Source organism: Bidens hawaiensis, unplaced genomic scaffold (assembly GCF_021521415.1).
Source record: "Bidens hawaiensis isolate Kalapana, Puna unplaced genomic scaffold, B.hawaiensis_p1.1 tig00029708_1, whole genome shotgun sequence".
NCBI classification, from domain to species: domain Eukaryota; kingdom Viridiplantae; phylum Streptophyta; class Magnoliopsida; order Asterales; family Asteraceae; genus Bidens; species Bidens hawaiensis.
Window position 1 is genome coordinate 183,437 of NW_027494938.1, and position 14,770 is coordinate 198,206.

Below are 14,770 nucleotides of genomic sequence, written 5' to 3' on the forward strand. Positions count from 1 at the left end.
CTGCATTATATTCAATGTTCTTTGTTTGGACTTTGGACCCTATGTAGCATTGACACATATTATTTGGTTGTTAATCTGTTGGAATGCTTTTTATCGTGCAAGTTTTGGAGTTTGTATGTGGTTGATTGTTAATGTATGTAGGCTAACGCTGCATCTGGGATGGCGGTGAATGATGAATGCAAGCTGAGGTTTTTGGAATTAAAGGCTAAAAGAACCTTCCGGTACATTATCTTCAAGATTGAGGACAGAAGCAAGTGATTGTGGAAAAAGTTGGCGAGCCAACTCAAAGCCACCAGGATTTTGCTGCTTGTCTTCCTGAATCTGAGTGCCGTTATGCTGTTTTCGACTATGACTTTGTTACCAAAGAGAATTGCCAAAAAAGCAGGATCTTTTTCATTGCATGGTAATCATAGTAAGACGTTGAAAGAAAATTTATTTTTTAAAATCACCGTGTAATTGTTCTTTTATTCTGTTAATGCTTTAAAGGTCTCCTGATACTGCGCGAGTGAGAAGCAAGATGATTTATGCAAGCTCTAAGGATAGATTCAAGAGGGAATTGGATGGGATTCAGGTGGAGCTTCAAGCAACGGATCCGACAGAGATGGATCTTGAGGTTTTTAAAAGCCGGGCCAACTAATTAAACGGTATGGCCGTTGCATTAGAGATGTTAATAGTTTGTTATTTTGGGTTGTTTGATGATGGTTTGTTGTTCACTGTTGGTGTTCTATCTTTTTGTCTACAAATGCTTTTTGTTGGAAACTTGCAATATATCTGATAATAACTTTTGATAATGTTTGATGTGTCAAAATTCAGATTTAGAGCATTCATACTCTGATACAATACAATGTGTTTATCATTAGAACTCCGAATAGTATACATTTGTCTTCTTTCGTTACATCATGCCACAGTAGTTGCGTAGTCCTGTACACATCACATCAATCAAGTCCTTTTATGCAAATACTCACCGCGAAATGAATGACATTCATTGACACCATAATCCATTGGTAAGGATGACTCCTAGTATCTATAGGTGATCAAATCGGGTTGGTCAAAGGAACCGGAACCGGTTCAGAACCGGTTCCATTAGTCAACATCACTGTTTAAACCGATTCCATGTTCGAACCGGTTAGGGAACCGAACCGGTTCCCCAACCCTCGGACCCGGAACCGGTGGAACCGGTTCTGACCGGTTCCTAAACCGGTTCTTACACTGTAACCGGTTCCAACCGGTTACAGTGTAAAAAATAATTTTTTTTTTCGTTTTTCGTTTCCGCTGCTCGTATTTGTATAACATGTTAAATAAAAAAAACAATTAACATAAAATTCATTTTATTTACTTTAAGAAGTTCAAAAAAAAAAGGTTACATGTTTTAAAATATTCAAAAACAAACTAACAAAACATTAAACTTATAAATATAAAGTTGTGACATATTATTTCTATAAAAGCCTTCTTGTTCGTCGTAATTATTGAGTGGCGACTTATTCATCAGAATTACTTGTAGAAACGCCTTCTTGTTCGTCGTGCACTCGAACATCAAGTGGTGTTTCGTCTTCCAGAGTGGTTACGTGTTGAACACGATCGATTGAGTCCAAGTGATCCTTCAAGCAAATGCACATCTCCACCGACTCCGAATTCAGTCTTGTTCTTCTCACCGATATTACCCTGCCACTAAGAGAAAAAGCAGATTCCGAAGCTACCGTAGAAGCTTGGGCGGTTAGTAAATCACGGGCCATGGTGGCAAGAATCGGAAACTCGGTTTCCTTTACCTTCCACCAAGCCAAAACATCAAAAGTGCCATATTCCTCTTCGGATAAACCGGTAGAGAAATCATATGCACTATACCTTCCTAGTTCGCTTGAAGGGGTGTTACCCCTTTGTTTTTTAGCCGTTACGTTGCGAACGGTGTTCATAAGGCTAATCATGGGGTCTCGTACTCTAGGAGCACTTGAACTTGATGAAGACCCCCCCGGCGTAGGCATGTGTATGTTTGACCCATATTTATTTATATAAAAGTCATACATAAATTTAAAATTCAAGTTAAAATCATTTTGTGCCTCTGTTGAAAAGTTTGGGTCAACTTCATGCATATCTAAGGCTGAAAAAATTTCGTCTATCACACATTCAACCCCCGTAACATTTAACATTGGGTTTAAAGCGGCGGCGCAAGTAAAAATCGGTGGCAATTCAAGAAAGTATTTTTTTAATTTAAACTTCATTGGTAATATGATGTTTGAAAACATTGGACTTTTATTTTCAAATTCTTTAAGATTGTTAACGATTAAAAATAACTCCGAAAGAACCAAGGGACTTGTCGGATAATACGTTCCCGATAGTTTCGTAGTTGATGTTTTAAAAACTTCAAGAAAAGTCGATAAGTCATTGATAATTTCCCATTTCTCATTTGAAAAGGGGATTGCCAAATCATTCTCGGCAAGACTAGAATGAAACATTTGTAAAGTGTCTCTTTGTTTCAAAGCACTTTGAAACATTATGCAAGTGGAATTCCATCGATGAGGTACATCCCAATTAGCTCCCAAAGCTTTTCTTCCCGTATCTTTACAAAATTTTCTATAATCCATTTGTCTTTTTTTACTTTTCTTAAAAACTTCATGTAGCATTACTCTAAAATCGTTTATAACCGATGTAACCTCATCCGAAGCAAGTCCGTCTTGCACGATTAAATTAATGATATGTGCAACACACCTTGAGTGAAAAAATACACCATTGCAAATCGGCGTATATTTTAATTTTAATTTATCAACCGCCGATGTATTATTCGACGCGTTATCAAATGCAATTGAAAATATTTTATTTTCTAGTTTATAAGTTTTTATAACATAATCTAAAATTTCAAACAAATTATCTCCCGTATGTGGATACTCAAAGAGTTCGAAAGTAATGGCGCGTTTCATCATTTCCCACGATGACGGGTCTACCCAATGAGCGGTGACACAAAGATAAGATTCGGGTAGACCATGTGGAGCCGACCAAACATCAGTAGTTAAGTTTATTCCCGTATTTATATTTTCAAAATATGCAATTAGTACCTCTTTGGCCTTCTTCCACAATTTTAAACAATAACGTTTAAGAGTATGACGACTTACGTGAGTGTATTGTGGTTGAAGCGTATCTCGAATCATGGCGGTTAAGCGAGGGTTGTCGAAGTGGCTAAACAGCAAAGCTTCTTGAATCACAAACTTCGCCATACGATCTTGAACTCGATCAATTTGGTATGTAAATATTCCGCCTTCACTATCCATTTGCGTTTGTTGCGACTCGACGTTCTGTTTCAACGCCCTGCAATACGGTCTTTCGATGTGTTTCTTCAAATTTGAATTCGAAAGTGGGTTTAAATAAATCCCACAAAACTTGCACCGAGCCTTCAATGAATGGTCACTCAATTCAACCAAATCCCAATTGCACCAAATCTCTTGATTACGATTATGAGGTACAATACGAACGAAACTTGGTCCGGCGGTGGAACCTTGACCAACCGATGATTGTGAGGCAGCCATAACAACAAATATGAATATAGAAGAAGAGAAAACAAGAGATTAGAGAACTCAGAACGTTGTAATAGCGTTTTTTTGTATTTTTTTGCGTTCGGGTTTGCGTTTTGAGTGTTGTGATGAACCCATTACACCAAATACCTATTTATACTAGTAGTGGGGTGTTTGGGGAGCCAAAAAACGGCCATTTTTGACCCCAACGGTCAAAAAACGGCCATAAAACCGTTTCCCAACGGCTAGAACCACTCCAACGGCTATAACCGGTTCCGAACCGGTTCCGGTCGAACCGGTTCCAGAACCGGTTCCGGTTCCTACCCGGTCCACCTCCAAACATGTCAAACCGGTTCCGGATCGTCGGGTTGAAACGGAACCGAACCGGTTCCTACGAAAAACGGGTAGGAACCGGTTCGGTTCCGGTTCGGTTCCGTCGAACCGGTTCCAGGAACCGGTTTTGTTGTCCACCTCTACTAGTATCAACAAAAATCCGTTCTTGAATCATAATACTTCGTTGGAAATTAGGTAGAGGCTAATAAGATTTTTGACAAATTGCCGACAAATGTTTCTTGAATCGTCGTTGATTACCGATGGGCTTATCGATAACTTTAGCAACATTGTACTTGTATACTTTTTTAAATACTGGTGAAGTACTGGTTGTTGACGCCTATTTGTAATTTTACTGGCAATCCATTGATAATATTCAAATTTATTTAAAAGTAATATAAATATAAAATTTATTTAAAAATAATATAAATATATTGAATTTTGTAGAAATTAAAAATCATAAACCCTGGAATAAAACTCACAAATCGTACAAATAATAAAAAATATAATATAAACCCAAGAATTCCAATCAGAATAAAAATAAAATACAAATATGTCTATACAAAATATATATTAAAAAAATATATATCCATGGACCATAGTGGATTGTAGATTGTACATCGTGTTTCATAGTACCTTTGCCTTCACACATCATGACTGCACATGCACCAATTTGGCTTCATTAGTGCTTTCAAATTTTCTTTTGAGAGCGTAACATGCAAACATTAAACAATTGATTAGTAGTTCTATATAAATATAATCGATACATCTGGAAGAGGACGCGGAGTATGAGATCTCTTGGTGCTGGAAGTACCAGGATACTGGTCATGGGATAACATGGATCAATAGTGGTGGTCTTGAAGACAAGGATGTGCTTCTTCTAGCCTCTCACAATTGTGGGTCATCAACACCACCCCCGAAGAGATACGTGCTATCATTTGTTTTGTGGTGTCGCTAATTATACCTTTCACACAATTTATCAATACAAAACAAAAAAGTGTTAGTTTATGAAGAACTTAACAACACAACCGCAACAAATGTAACATATCCATTATTTAAGTATTAATTAAGAAGTGTTGTAATGTCCGTCTAAGAGCGATCGATAACATGCTAACACGTTTAAAAATGAGTGACCATATAAAAAGAATTATGTTAATTTTTTTAACGACGTGTGTGTATGTTTCACAGACACACGAGTGGTGGATCCATGTCCTGTCATTATACTTCTTCCATATCAATTCCAGTCCAAAATGAACCAATATCAGACAAGATATTTATTTGCAGACCAACCGGTATATATGTTTTGATGGTCAGACATGGAAGAAACTACAAGTACTAGAAACTAAAGAGAGACAAATGACAACAAAAGTGTAACATCCTAAAATTTATAATGTTGAATAAAGAAAGTTACGTTTTGTGATTTCGCGTTATTAATTAATTAATATCGAGTAAAGAACGGATCATGGACTTAGATTAATTGAGATGGGTTAAATGAGAATGGGCCTTAGGTCCATGGGCTTTAAGGGATATAAATATCCCCTAAACCCTAAACCATCATTCATTTCCATCTTATTCTCTAACACACTCCAAAACACACACGACCCGAACCAAGATCCAAAGACGAGGACCCGAGCTTGTTGGTGCTAGATCGTCGTGACGAACCAAAGCAGCAAGACCAGCTCGTGTTCGTAGTTTGACTCATTTACGGTACGTTTATATCGAGAACTTGTTCGTTTAGGTTTGGATTAGTATAGAAATGATAGATCGGTGTTTGTATGGTAAAAACGAATCCAACAAAGCTAAACTTACTGAAAATGGTTATGATTTGATGGGTTAATCGATTGATAAAAGAATCCGTAACCTATATGCCTAAATCGCACCCTTAAACATCGATGTTAGGTCGATTTGATGGTTGGGGTTTGTAGGCGCTGGTCAGACGATTCCGTGGATACCTAAATCGAGTTATTTGGTTAAGAAACGAAGATGATTAAGTGATTTAAGAACGAACAGTACCGCAGCTGGACAACTTCGCCTGCAAGCTAAGTTCGCCTGATGAACTTCGCCTGCAAAGCTAAGTTCGCCTAATGACAACTTCGCCTAAAGCTAAGTTCGCCTAAGGTTAACTTCGCCTAAAGCTAAGTTCGCCTAAGGTTAACTTCGCCTAAAGCTAAGTTCGCCTGATGACAACTTCGCCTAAAGCTAAGTTCGCCTAAGGTTAACTTCGCCTAAAGCTAAGTTCGCCTGATGACAACTTCGCCTAAAGCTAAGTTCGCCTAAGGTTAACTTCGCCTAAAGCTAAGTTCGCCTGATGACAACTTCGCCTAAAGCTAAGTTCGCCTAAGGTTTAACTTCGCCTAAAGTCAAGTTCGATTAGAAAATAAATTAAAAACCTAATGAAAAATGTGTTAATACAGTTAATGTAAATAAAATTTTTTCAAGCTGACCTGGCAGCTCGACCCCAGCCAGGGGCTCTGCCCCTTGGACCCTGCTAGGGGCTGCCGCCCCTAGACCACGCTGCCAGGGGCGCTGCCCCCGGACCCCCGTTCGTTGTGGGTAGTAATTAAGACTAGAAAGATGATATGAGTAGTGATAGTTAATTGATATGTATACTTGTTATACAGTCAGCCGTGCACAACTGAAGAAAGGGATTACGATTAACGGTGAACGTAACCGTGTTCAGGTGAGTTTCTAGCCCCAATTATGTGTTATGTTTTCGGGGCTGTGTGCATACTCGATATGTTTGTTAATACGCTTATCCTAAGAGATAAGTGTATGCCTTATGTGAATGATGTGATATGTATGAATGATGGCTTGACGGTACGTGAACGATCTTCGGATATTGCACGTACTGTCAGGTTGTAACGCTAAGTATAAGGTAGGTATGATATGTATGCTTATGTGTATGAATGTGATAAAGTTAACAAAAGAATGAAAGGGTGGTTGTATGGTAACGAAGAGGGAATCGAACCCTACTAATATTCGAGAACTAGGGAACCGAACCCTACTAATATTCGAGGAAAGAGGGTATCGAGCCCTAATAATACTCGAGGAAGGAGGGTACCGAGCCCTAATAATACTCGAGGAAGGATGGTACCGAGCCCTAATAATACTCGAGGAAGAGGGTACCGAGCCCTAATAATACTCGAGGAAGGTAGGGCGTAATGCTCTTTATAACGTAAGATATGAAAGTAAGTTAATACAAAAGAAAGTATGAAAGTATGAAAGTATGAATGAAAGAAAATAAGTTTTTGTGTATTGTATAGTGTATGATTAACTAGAACTCACTCAGCGTAGCTGACTTTTAGTATGCACGCAGGTGAGTAGGATGAGGCAGCTCGCTTGAGGAGACACATGGCACTGAATAAGAGGCTGGCATCGGAAGACTCAAGACGTTTAAGTTTAATGTTTCGTTTATTTTGAAAGACAAAATGATGTTTTAAGACAAGACGTGTTTTGTTATGAAAGCTTTTATATTCCGCGAATGTTTTAATTAACTCTGATATTTAGAACTGCGTTTATGAGTAAATCCAACACGAAAGTAGGGCTACCGGTAACGGGGCCTTACAAAAAGCAAACTGCTCTTAGTTAGCAAAGAATATGTAATGGAGACAAGCCTCAACTTGTAACCTACCAAACACGTATACTCCATATTTATACAATAAGTAAATTATCAGGTAATGAATTTTATTCTGGCGTCCCCACACGCACATTAAATTTTGGTTTTCATGACAGAAAATGAACTATGATTAATTTTAAACCGTATGTGTTTTTAAGGAAATTATGATTAATAGCGAAAGCACTAGCCTGTCAATTTTGGCCCATTAACCATCTCATAAATGGATTGATATGGGTCGTTTTTTAAAAGTTTTGGGTTGACATGGATGACTGTTTCTCATAGAACAGGCCATATGATCTGGCCTGCTTAGACGTTTCCATCCATTACTTAATTCCTCGTAACTCAAAACGTAGTAACAGCGTGCCCTTTTTAACTCTTAGATAACTCCGTATCTACATACATTCATGCATGCACATCTTTCTTCCTATTATTTTCATGTAAACATTCCTAAACATGTCTTCATTCCCTTCACAATGACAAAAATCCCTGCCTAACTCCATACATTTCTAACCTAAAATGTATCCAATTTAATTAGCATTTTTATGGCTACCAAAACTCCAAAACAATCAAAGTTATAGATCAAGAACTAGCGGCTTTCATGTGCCAAACTACGAGTATATATATCATGTTCGTGTTAAGTGCTCAACTCACTCACTCTTAACGTCTCAAGCTTAAATACAGAAACGTTTTGAGGAGTCCCTCGAAGACAATAGCGCTTAACTAGACAACATGTTGGCCTTCTTAAACGTTCACTTCTTGGCTCTCGTCTTCGGTCTCTTAGGTATTGATTTATATCATCGAATGCCAATTAGTGACCACTTTGATCTGTTTAGTGACTAATTATGACTCATAACCACTTTGGTCTGTTTAGTGACTAATTATGACTCATAAAGATGGTTTCAATTATACATATGATGCTTATGCAGGTAATATTATATCGTTTCTTGTGTTCCTAGCCCCCTTGTAAGTCACACAAACTCAAAACATTGTTTCAACTAGTACTAAAATCATGATTGTTTTTTAAATAAAAATTTTAATTGTTTTCTTCTTTAGGCCAACATTTTACAAGATTTACCGAAAGAAATCCTCAGAAGGATACCAAGCAGTACCCTACATGGTGGCTCTCTTCAGTGCGGCGCTGTTGTTGTACTATGCGGTTCTGAAGACGAATGCGTACATGATCATCAGCATCAACTGCATTGGATGTTTTATTGAAATAGCTTACCTTTCAATATACTTATTTTATGCAACTAACAGTTCCAGGGTACAAAATCTTAACCACACTGATAAAAATTTCTTTTAGCGGTCCCTGTTACGCACCACAACGATGCTTTGATAGTTCCATCATGTTACTAACAATGTTGCTTTTAGATATCCACAATAAAGTTTATATCTGTATTCAACGTGGGTGGACTCGGTACGGTTATGCTAGTCTCTTTGATGTTGGTGAAAGGCCCCAAAAGAGTTGAACTTGTAGGCTGGATTTGTGCAGTCATCAATCTAGCAGTCTTCGCGGCACCTCTAAGCATCATGGTAAGAACATATAGCGACCACACGAACGCCACAAATATAACTATGATCCAAATATGATCTGTTCGTGCAGCGGAGAGTGATTCGAACAAGGAGTGTGGAGTACATGCCGTTCATGCTCTCATTCTCTCTCACCTTGTGTGCCACCGCATGGTTCTTCTATGGCTTCTTTGTGAACGATTTTTACATAGCGGTAAGTAAAGAGCGTTTTTACTTTTCAGTGACTGATGTTTTCGGCACTATCCGTTTTTAAGATAATGATGTTGGTTTGGGTTAATAGGTACCAAACGTAGCTGGATTCTTGTTTGGGATAGCTCAGATGATACTTTATTGCATATACAAGGATTCCAATAAGAAAAATGATAAGGATCAAACAGATAAACCGAATAAAAGACGCACAGATAAAGAAGAATTTGAGGTGGAAGTGACTGTTAACAATCAATCCAACCGTCACGAATAATAAATTGATTCAAGATACGAGAGAATAAGAGTATTGATTTTGTAAGACTTATAAGTGTTACAAGATTTTCTATTCATATATATGAAAAGGCTGATGTGAAGTACCCTTGTGGGTTGTAGTATTGGGGTTACAAGTTTATTATAAGATCAATAAACTCTTGTAACTTTTGTCAGTTTGTGCTTCAAATAACATTAGTTATTTGGTTTTGAACTTTATTTCATATTTCAAGGCTACAAATCTCCAATTCGCTTCATTCCAAAATAAATATGCATAGCCAGTGGATACACCTTATCCTTGTGTGCTTGTATATGTGTGGATGCATCTCATATGGTAATGCACAACCTAACCATAAGACATAAGGACACACGGAGTGGACCAGGAAGAAGCCGGGGAAATGGTGGGAAAAAACGGGGCTGGCTGGGTATACCATCCCCCGGTTTGTCCCGGCTTGGATCCAGGGAATTTTCGCTGGCTTATCATGAGGATTTTGATGCTTTTAATACCCTTTTGCTGTGAAATTTGATTGGAGTAACCAGGATCAGTGTCGAAACTTGGATGAAAATGTCAGGGTGGTAGGAATCAATACATATAAAAATTGCCACAAACTGGGGTGGTTGGTCTCAAAGTTTTTGGACGAAAAATGAGTACATTTACATCACGTATAAAAATTTTCAGATGAAAACGCATAAAGTAACAATGCTGAGCAAAAAATAAGGGGTGGCCAAAGCCACTTTTAAATAGAAAGAAAAAATTAAGCCGCTTTTAATAGGAAAAAAATTTAAATAGATTTGGCTTCGCCCGGGTTTGAACCGGAAACCTTCAGTGTGTTAGACTGACGTGATAACCAACTACACCACGAAACCAGATGTCTACTCGTTTCCTAAATTAAAGTTATAACAATTCTAAGCCATAAAATTTGGCTTGAAAATTTCCCGCCCAATTCCAATTCCAAACCCTAATTCATTGATGGCCTGCAGCCTCAGGTCTTTGTTCTGCTAATAATCTCTTGTACGGTATCTGGAGTAATGGCGGGTGCTGCTTTAGATATGTCGCTTGATGATCTCATCAAAAACAACAAGAAATCCGCCGGCGGCCGAGCCTCTGGACCTGTACGGCGCGTGAATAACCGCGGTGGTAACAGAGCCACTCCTTACGGCGGCCCTAAGGTTGATTACTTTACATTCGATGCTTGATAAGTTAGATATACATATATAGGTGATGGTTAGTAAAGGTTTTTTTATACGTCTGATTTAGGCACCGGCTGCGGCTTGGAAGCATAATGCGTTCGGTGCAGATCAGATCATGGGGACGCCGGCTGCACTTGAGACCGGGACGAAGCTTTACGTATCGAATCTTGATTATGGAGTCTCCAATGAGGATATCAAGGTAATTAGGACTTTCTTTACTTATCCAATTTTGATTGTAGGTATCTGAGTTTCATATTTATTAAATTCTTATAAGTTACTTTAAATATTAAAAAATTGAAAATGATATAACCTATAGATTCGGTTCGGTTTTTGTTACACGCAAAACCAAAACCGGAAGTTTGGTTTTTACAAAAGCATAATACCAAACCGCAGTTTTCGTTTTGGATCGTTTATTTTTTGATTTCCTGCACACCCCTGGTCATTCGACTGATATTATTGCTGCTCATTATCGATTGAGCTAAAAAAAATACAAAATTGATTTGTACTTTTAAGTTTGTTAGGACTTCTTTGACTGACCTATGATATGAAAAGTTTTTTGGTGAAAACTAGAGAAAATACGTTGGTTAATCTTACATGGATGAGCTTAATTTGATCTGTAGGAGCTTTTTGCTGAAGTTGGTGATCTGAAAAGGTATTCTATTCATTATGATAGAAGTGGGAGATCTAAGGTACTGTTTAACGTTTTTGTATTTGTGTTTGAAAAAATTTTGCTATGTTTTTCTGGTATAAATTATTATTTAATTTTCTATTAGGGAACGGCTGAGATTGTGTTTTCAAGACGACAAGATGCGTTAGCAGCTATCAAGAGGTATAACAATGTGCAGCTTGATGGGAAGCCAATGAAAATAGAGTTAGTGGGAATAAACCAAGTAGCTCCTGCTGCCAATGTTTCTTTAGCAAACAATTCTTTTGGAAACATGAATGGTTATCCTAGAAGGTATGCTTTTAATTGTCATTAGATAACATGAGTTTACTTCTAATTTTGATATCTAACTTTGTGCAATTTTGGCACATATATGAAACAGTGGACAAGGTAGGAACGGTGGATTTGGAAGGCCACGTGGCGGTGTTGGTGGAGGGCGTGGGTTTGCTGCAAGAGGAGGTCGTGGAGAGAAGCTATCCGCAGACGATCTTGATGCTGATCTGGCAAAGTACCATGCAGAGTCAATGGAAACTAATTAAATCGTTTCTTGTTCTTGTTGATCTTCCTTAAAAGCATATGCGGGTTGGAACAAGTATTGTCTGTATTCTATGAACATCCAATTCTCTAGGCTAAGGAGTAGGAACAAAAGCACTAGGGGAAGGATCTACAACCTTAGTTTTTCTTTTTGGCATTGTTGCTGTTTTTTGTTTCAATTTGTGAGAATATTTATCTAGTTGATGGACCGTTGCAATCACTATGAGATTTGGTTTGTGGGCCCTACTTCTACTAGCTTCTCTTCTTCCGAGGCATTAAAAGAACATTCTTGTCTATATCTCCAATAACTTACCTGGAAGGATGATGGAAGAGGATGTTACCAATAACTGTCTCTGTCACATATCATACATTAGCATCACTCTGAGGTAGTTTTCTACGTCTTTCTATGTTTATATGTATCAATTTATGTCTGTTTAGTTCTGTAATTTGATGTGTAGTAGGAGATTTGGTCTTAATATATACATATATGGTCACTTTATCATGATGAAGTGCGAGTTTTTTTAGCTTGAGTTAACCTGTTGACAAATTTTGGAAAACAGGTAACCTAGAACAAGATGTAGCTGCCAGCATATGATGTTACATTAGGGGTCTAATTTCATTAAGCTTGTCAGATTCTTTGTGCTAGTGGATGGTCTGGCCGTCTACTTTTTTTTAATATGAAAGAAGGATGAAATATGTGATATTGGGCATCCAAGCAGATACTAAACATCTGGTGCTGTAATGCAGGAAACTAGCATGATGATTTAGCCATTTAGGTAAAGATTTTATTCTACTTTTGGACGGTAATCTCTACTTATAGAACCTTTGTGAGTTGAGGTTTCATTGTTAGAAGTCACGCCCAGATTGTCCATCTTTATCCTGTGCATTATGCCCTTATTTTACCTTTAAAGTGTAGAACCACAAAAGATGGCTTTTCTTGTTCATAGAGTAGGGGCATGATATGCAAGGTTGCCTTTACAACTGTTTATTGGTTTTTTCTAGTGGCCTGCGTCGATGAACATGTTTATGCTTTAAATGGTACCTCAAAGCTAATCAAAACGATGGGAGCTTCTGCCATTTTGGTTTATGGTGCCCCCCCCCCCCCCCCCCCCCCCAGTACGACGTCCACAGCTTTTGACTTTCCGTAAGCATTCACCTCTACTTGTGAACACGTATTTTGAGACCAATCTCTTTCAGGAGGCAAAGAAGTGTCTTGATTGAAGATAATAATGTTCTCTTCAATCGACCATGATAGTCTTATAAGTGATTCCAGATCTTTTGAAGTATGTTTGATTGCTTGGTCTGATAAGAGCATCCACCTAGGTTAAATGATTTGGATGGGAAAACTTCAAAATCCAGGTGTTTTCCAAAGGGGAGCTCTAAAGTCTAAATCTGTCTCCCAGGTCTTTAGCATGGAGCAGATTTCAAGGAACTCTTTAGTTCTATAAATGCGGAAAATGTTGTGTATTTTCTTTATATTTTAGTCTGTTGTGCGTTAGATGGATTTTAATTGTCTTGAAGAAATACTATTATAAAAAGTGGAAAACACCAGAACTGTAGTCAGTTTTGTCATAGGTCAAGAAAGGTTTGATGATTTGTTTATCAGATGGAAACCAGTAAAAGGGTGTTAAAAGAATATTTTAAGTAAGACTCTATAAACACATGTAGTGTTTATGACCAGGCAAAGCAAAGGAAAATGTGAACAAAGCAGGGACTCATGATAAAAGGTTATATTGAATTGCATATATGTATTAACGGAAGCAAAAGGGTCGATTTAAACTTTGTTTAATTTAGTTCGGGTCAAAATGTGTTCTGACCATAAAAAGATTTGGGTCAAAAGCCTGGAGTTGGAATCGATGTGATTAATAGTAGTTTCTGTGTTAAGAATTACGTTTCTTCAGATCATGCTGCAATTACAGGGAGGTTTTAAGTGGTCACTAGCATACATGATAGCAGCTTAGATTATAATGGGTCTTTAGTGGGTGGAATGGTATAGTTGTGTTTTTATAAGTGGGATGGTGGAAAGGTACGTAGATCACTTACAGTTGGGATTTACATGGTACGGTTGTTGTAACTTGTAGCATGCATGTGTAGATAACAAAAGTAGTATCTTGTCTGAATTTGTGTAAGTGATAATAAATGGTAAGAGGGATCTCTACCCAAGTTGTCTCAAGTATCCAGTGTAGGATAGGTTGGCTGCAAATGTATTTTTGAGTTTCAAATCATGTCTCACTTATTTTTACTCTTGAAATAGCCTAGATCACGCTGTCAAATAAACCTACTGTTGATTTTCTGCCTCTTTATATATGTTGTTAGCCTGTATAAAACATGCCAAAGGGAGTAAGATTATTGCTTAAAATTGTGTTCTTGGCTCAAACCATCAAGCAAACTTAAAAACCTTATTAGTTTTCGCCGCCACCACCACCATTACTATCATTGTCGTCAAAACCACTGCCATCATCACTGTCACCACAATCTAACCACCATCATCCCACCGTCATCGTCGCCGGCGCCACCACCGTCACCAAATCACCACCACTGCCATTACCATTTTGGTTATTTTTCCTTCTTTTGGTAATTTTTTTATTTTGAGGCAAGTGTATTTTTCTTATATGTATTTCATTCCTTAGTTTTTTCCTACCTTCCTAAACATCACAAAGTAATAGACTGTCTACAACGCTAACAAGTGCACTTCCAACATGCAGACCTAGTCAGCATGTCACATAGCTTTCCACTTATTCTTCTCACATGTACATGTTACCCTCAATGCTACCATGCTCATCCTTCCCACGTGCAACCTTATTACTTTCACATCACCATTATACTTTATATCTTTATTTAACAAATATTTTCTTTTTATTCAAGAAATAATTTAAATAAACAAATAAAATTTGGCTATCTTGATTGATACCCTCGTTTAAGAGATCACTGCATAATTGGGTCTTTGAT

General features: G+C 37.7%; 2 protein-coding genes, 1 non-coding gene and 1 pseudogene across 4 annotated transcripts; 3 read left to right on the forward strand and 1 right to left on the reverse strand.

The window, feature by feature from the left end:
- LOC143579407 (actin-depolymerizing factor 1-like) lies at window positions 1-711 on the forward strand (annotated as a pseudogene). Its single transcript, XR_013143454.1, has 2 exons — window positions 1-403; window positions 487-711. The product of XR_013143454.1 is annotated as an actin-depolymerizing factor 1-like (transcript).
- A 7,615-nt stretch (window positions 712-8,326) lies between these two features.
- On the forward strand, window positions 8,327-9,488 carry LOC143579401 (bidirectional sugar transporter NEC1-like). The gene is made up of 5 exons (XM_077062719.1): window positions 8,327-8,372; window positions 8,481-8,710; window positions 8,818-8,979; window positions 9,050-9,169; window positions 9,257-9,488. The coding sequence occupies exons 1-5, from the start codon at window positions 8,327-8,329 to the stop codon at window positions 9,434-9,436; spliced, it is 738 nt and encodes a 245-aa protein (XP_076918834.1). The 3' UTR covers window positions 9,437-9,488.
- Window positions 9,489-10,225: 737 nt separating this feature from the next.
- Window positions 10,226-10,299, reverse strand: TRNAV-AAC (transfer RNA valine (anticodon AAC)). Its single transcript has one exon. It is a non-coding gene; the product is annotated as a tRNA-Val (tRNA).
- Window positions 10,300-10,429: 130 nt separating this feature from the next.
- On the forward strand, window positions 10,430-11,917 carry LOC143579408 (THO complex subunit 4B-like). Its single transcript, XM_077062725.1, has 5 exons — window positions 10,430-10,602; window positions 10,691-10,822; window positions 11,244-11,312; window positions 11,397-11,581; window positions 11,670-11,917. The coding sequence occupies exons 1-5, from the start codon at window positions 10,462-10,464 to the stop codon at window positions 11,824-11,826; spliced, it is 684 nt and encodes a 227-aa protein (XP_076918840.1). The 5' UTR covers window positions 10,430-10,461; the 3' UTR covers window positions 11,827-11,917.
- Window positions 11,918-14,770: the final 2,853 nt, after the last annotated feature.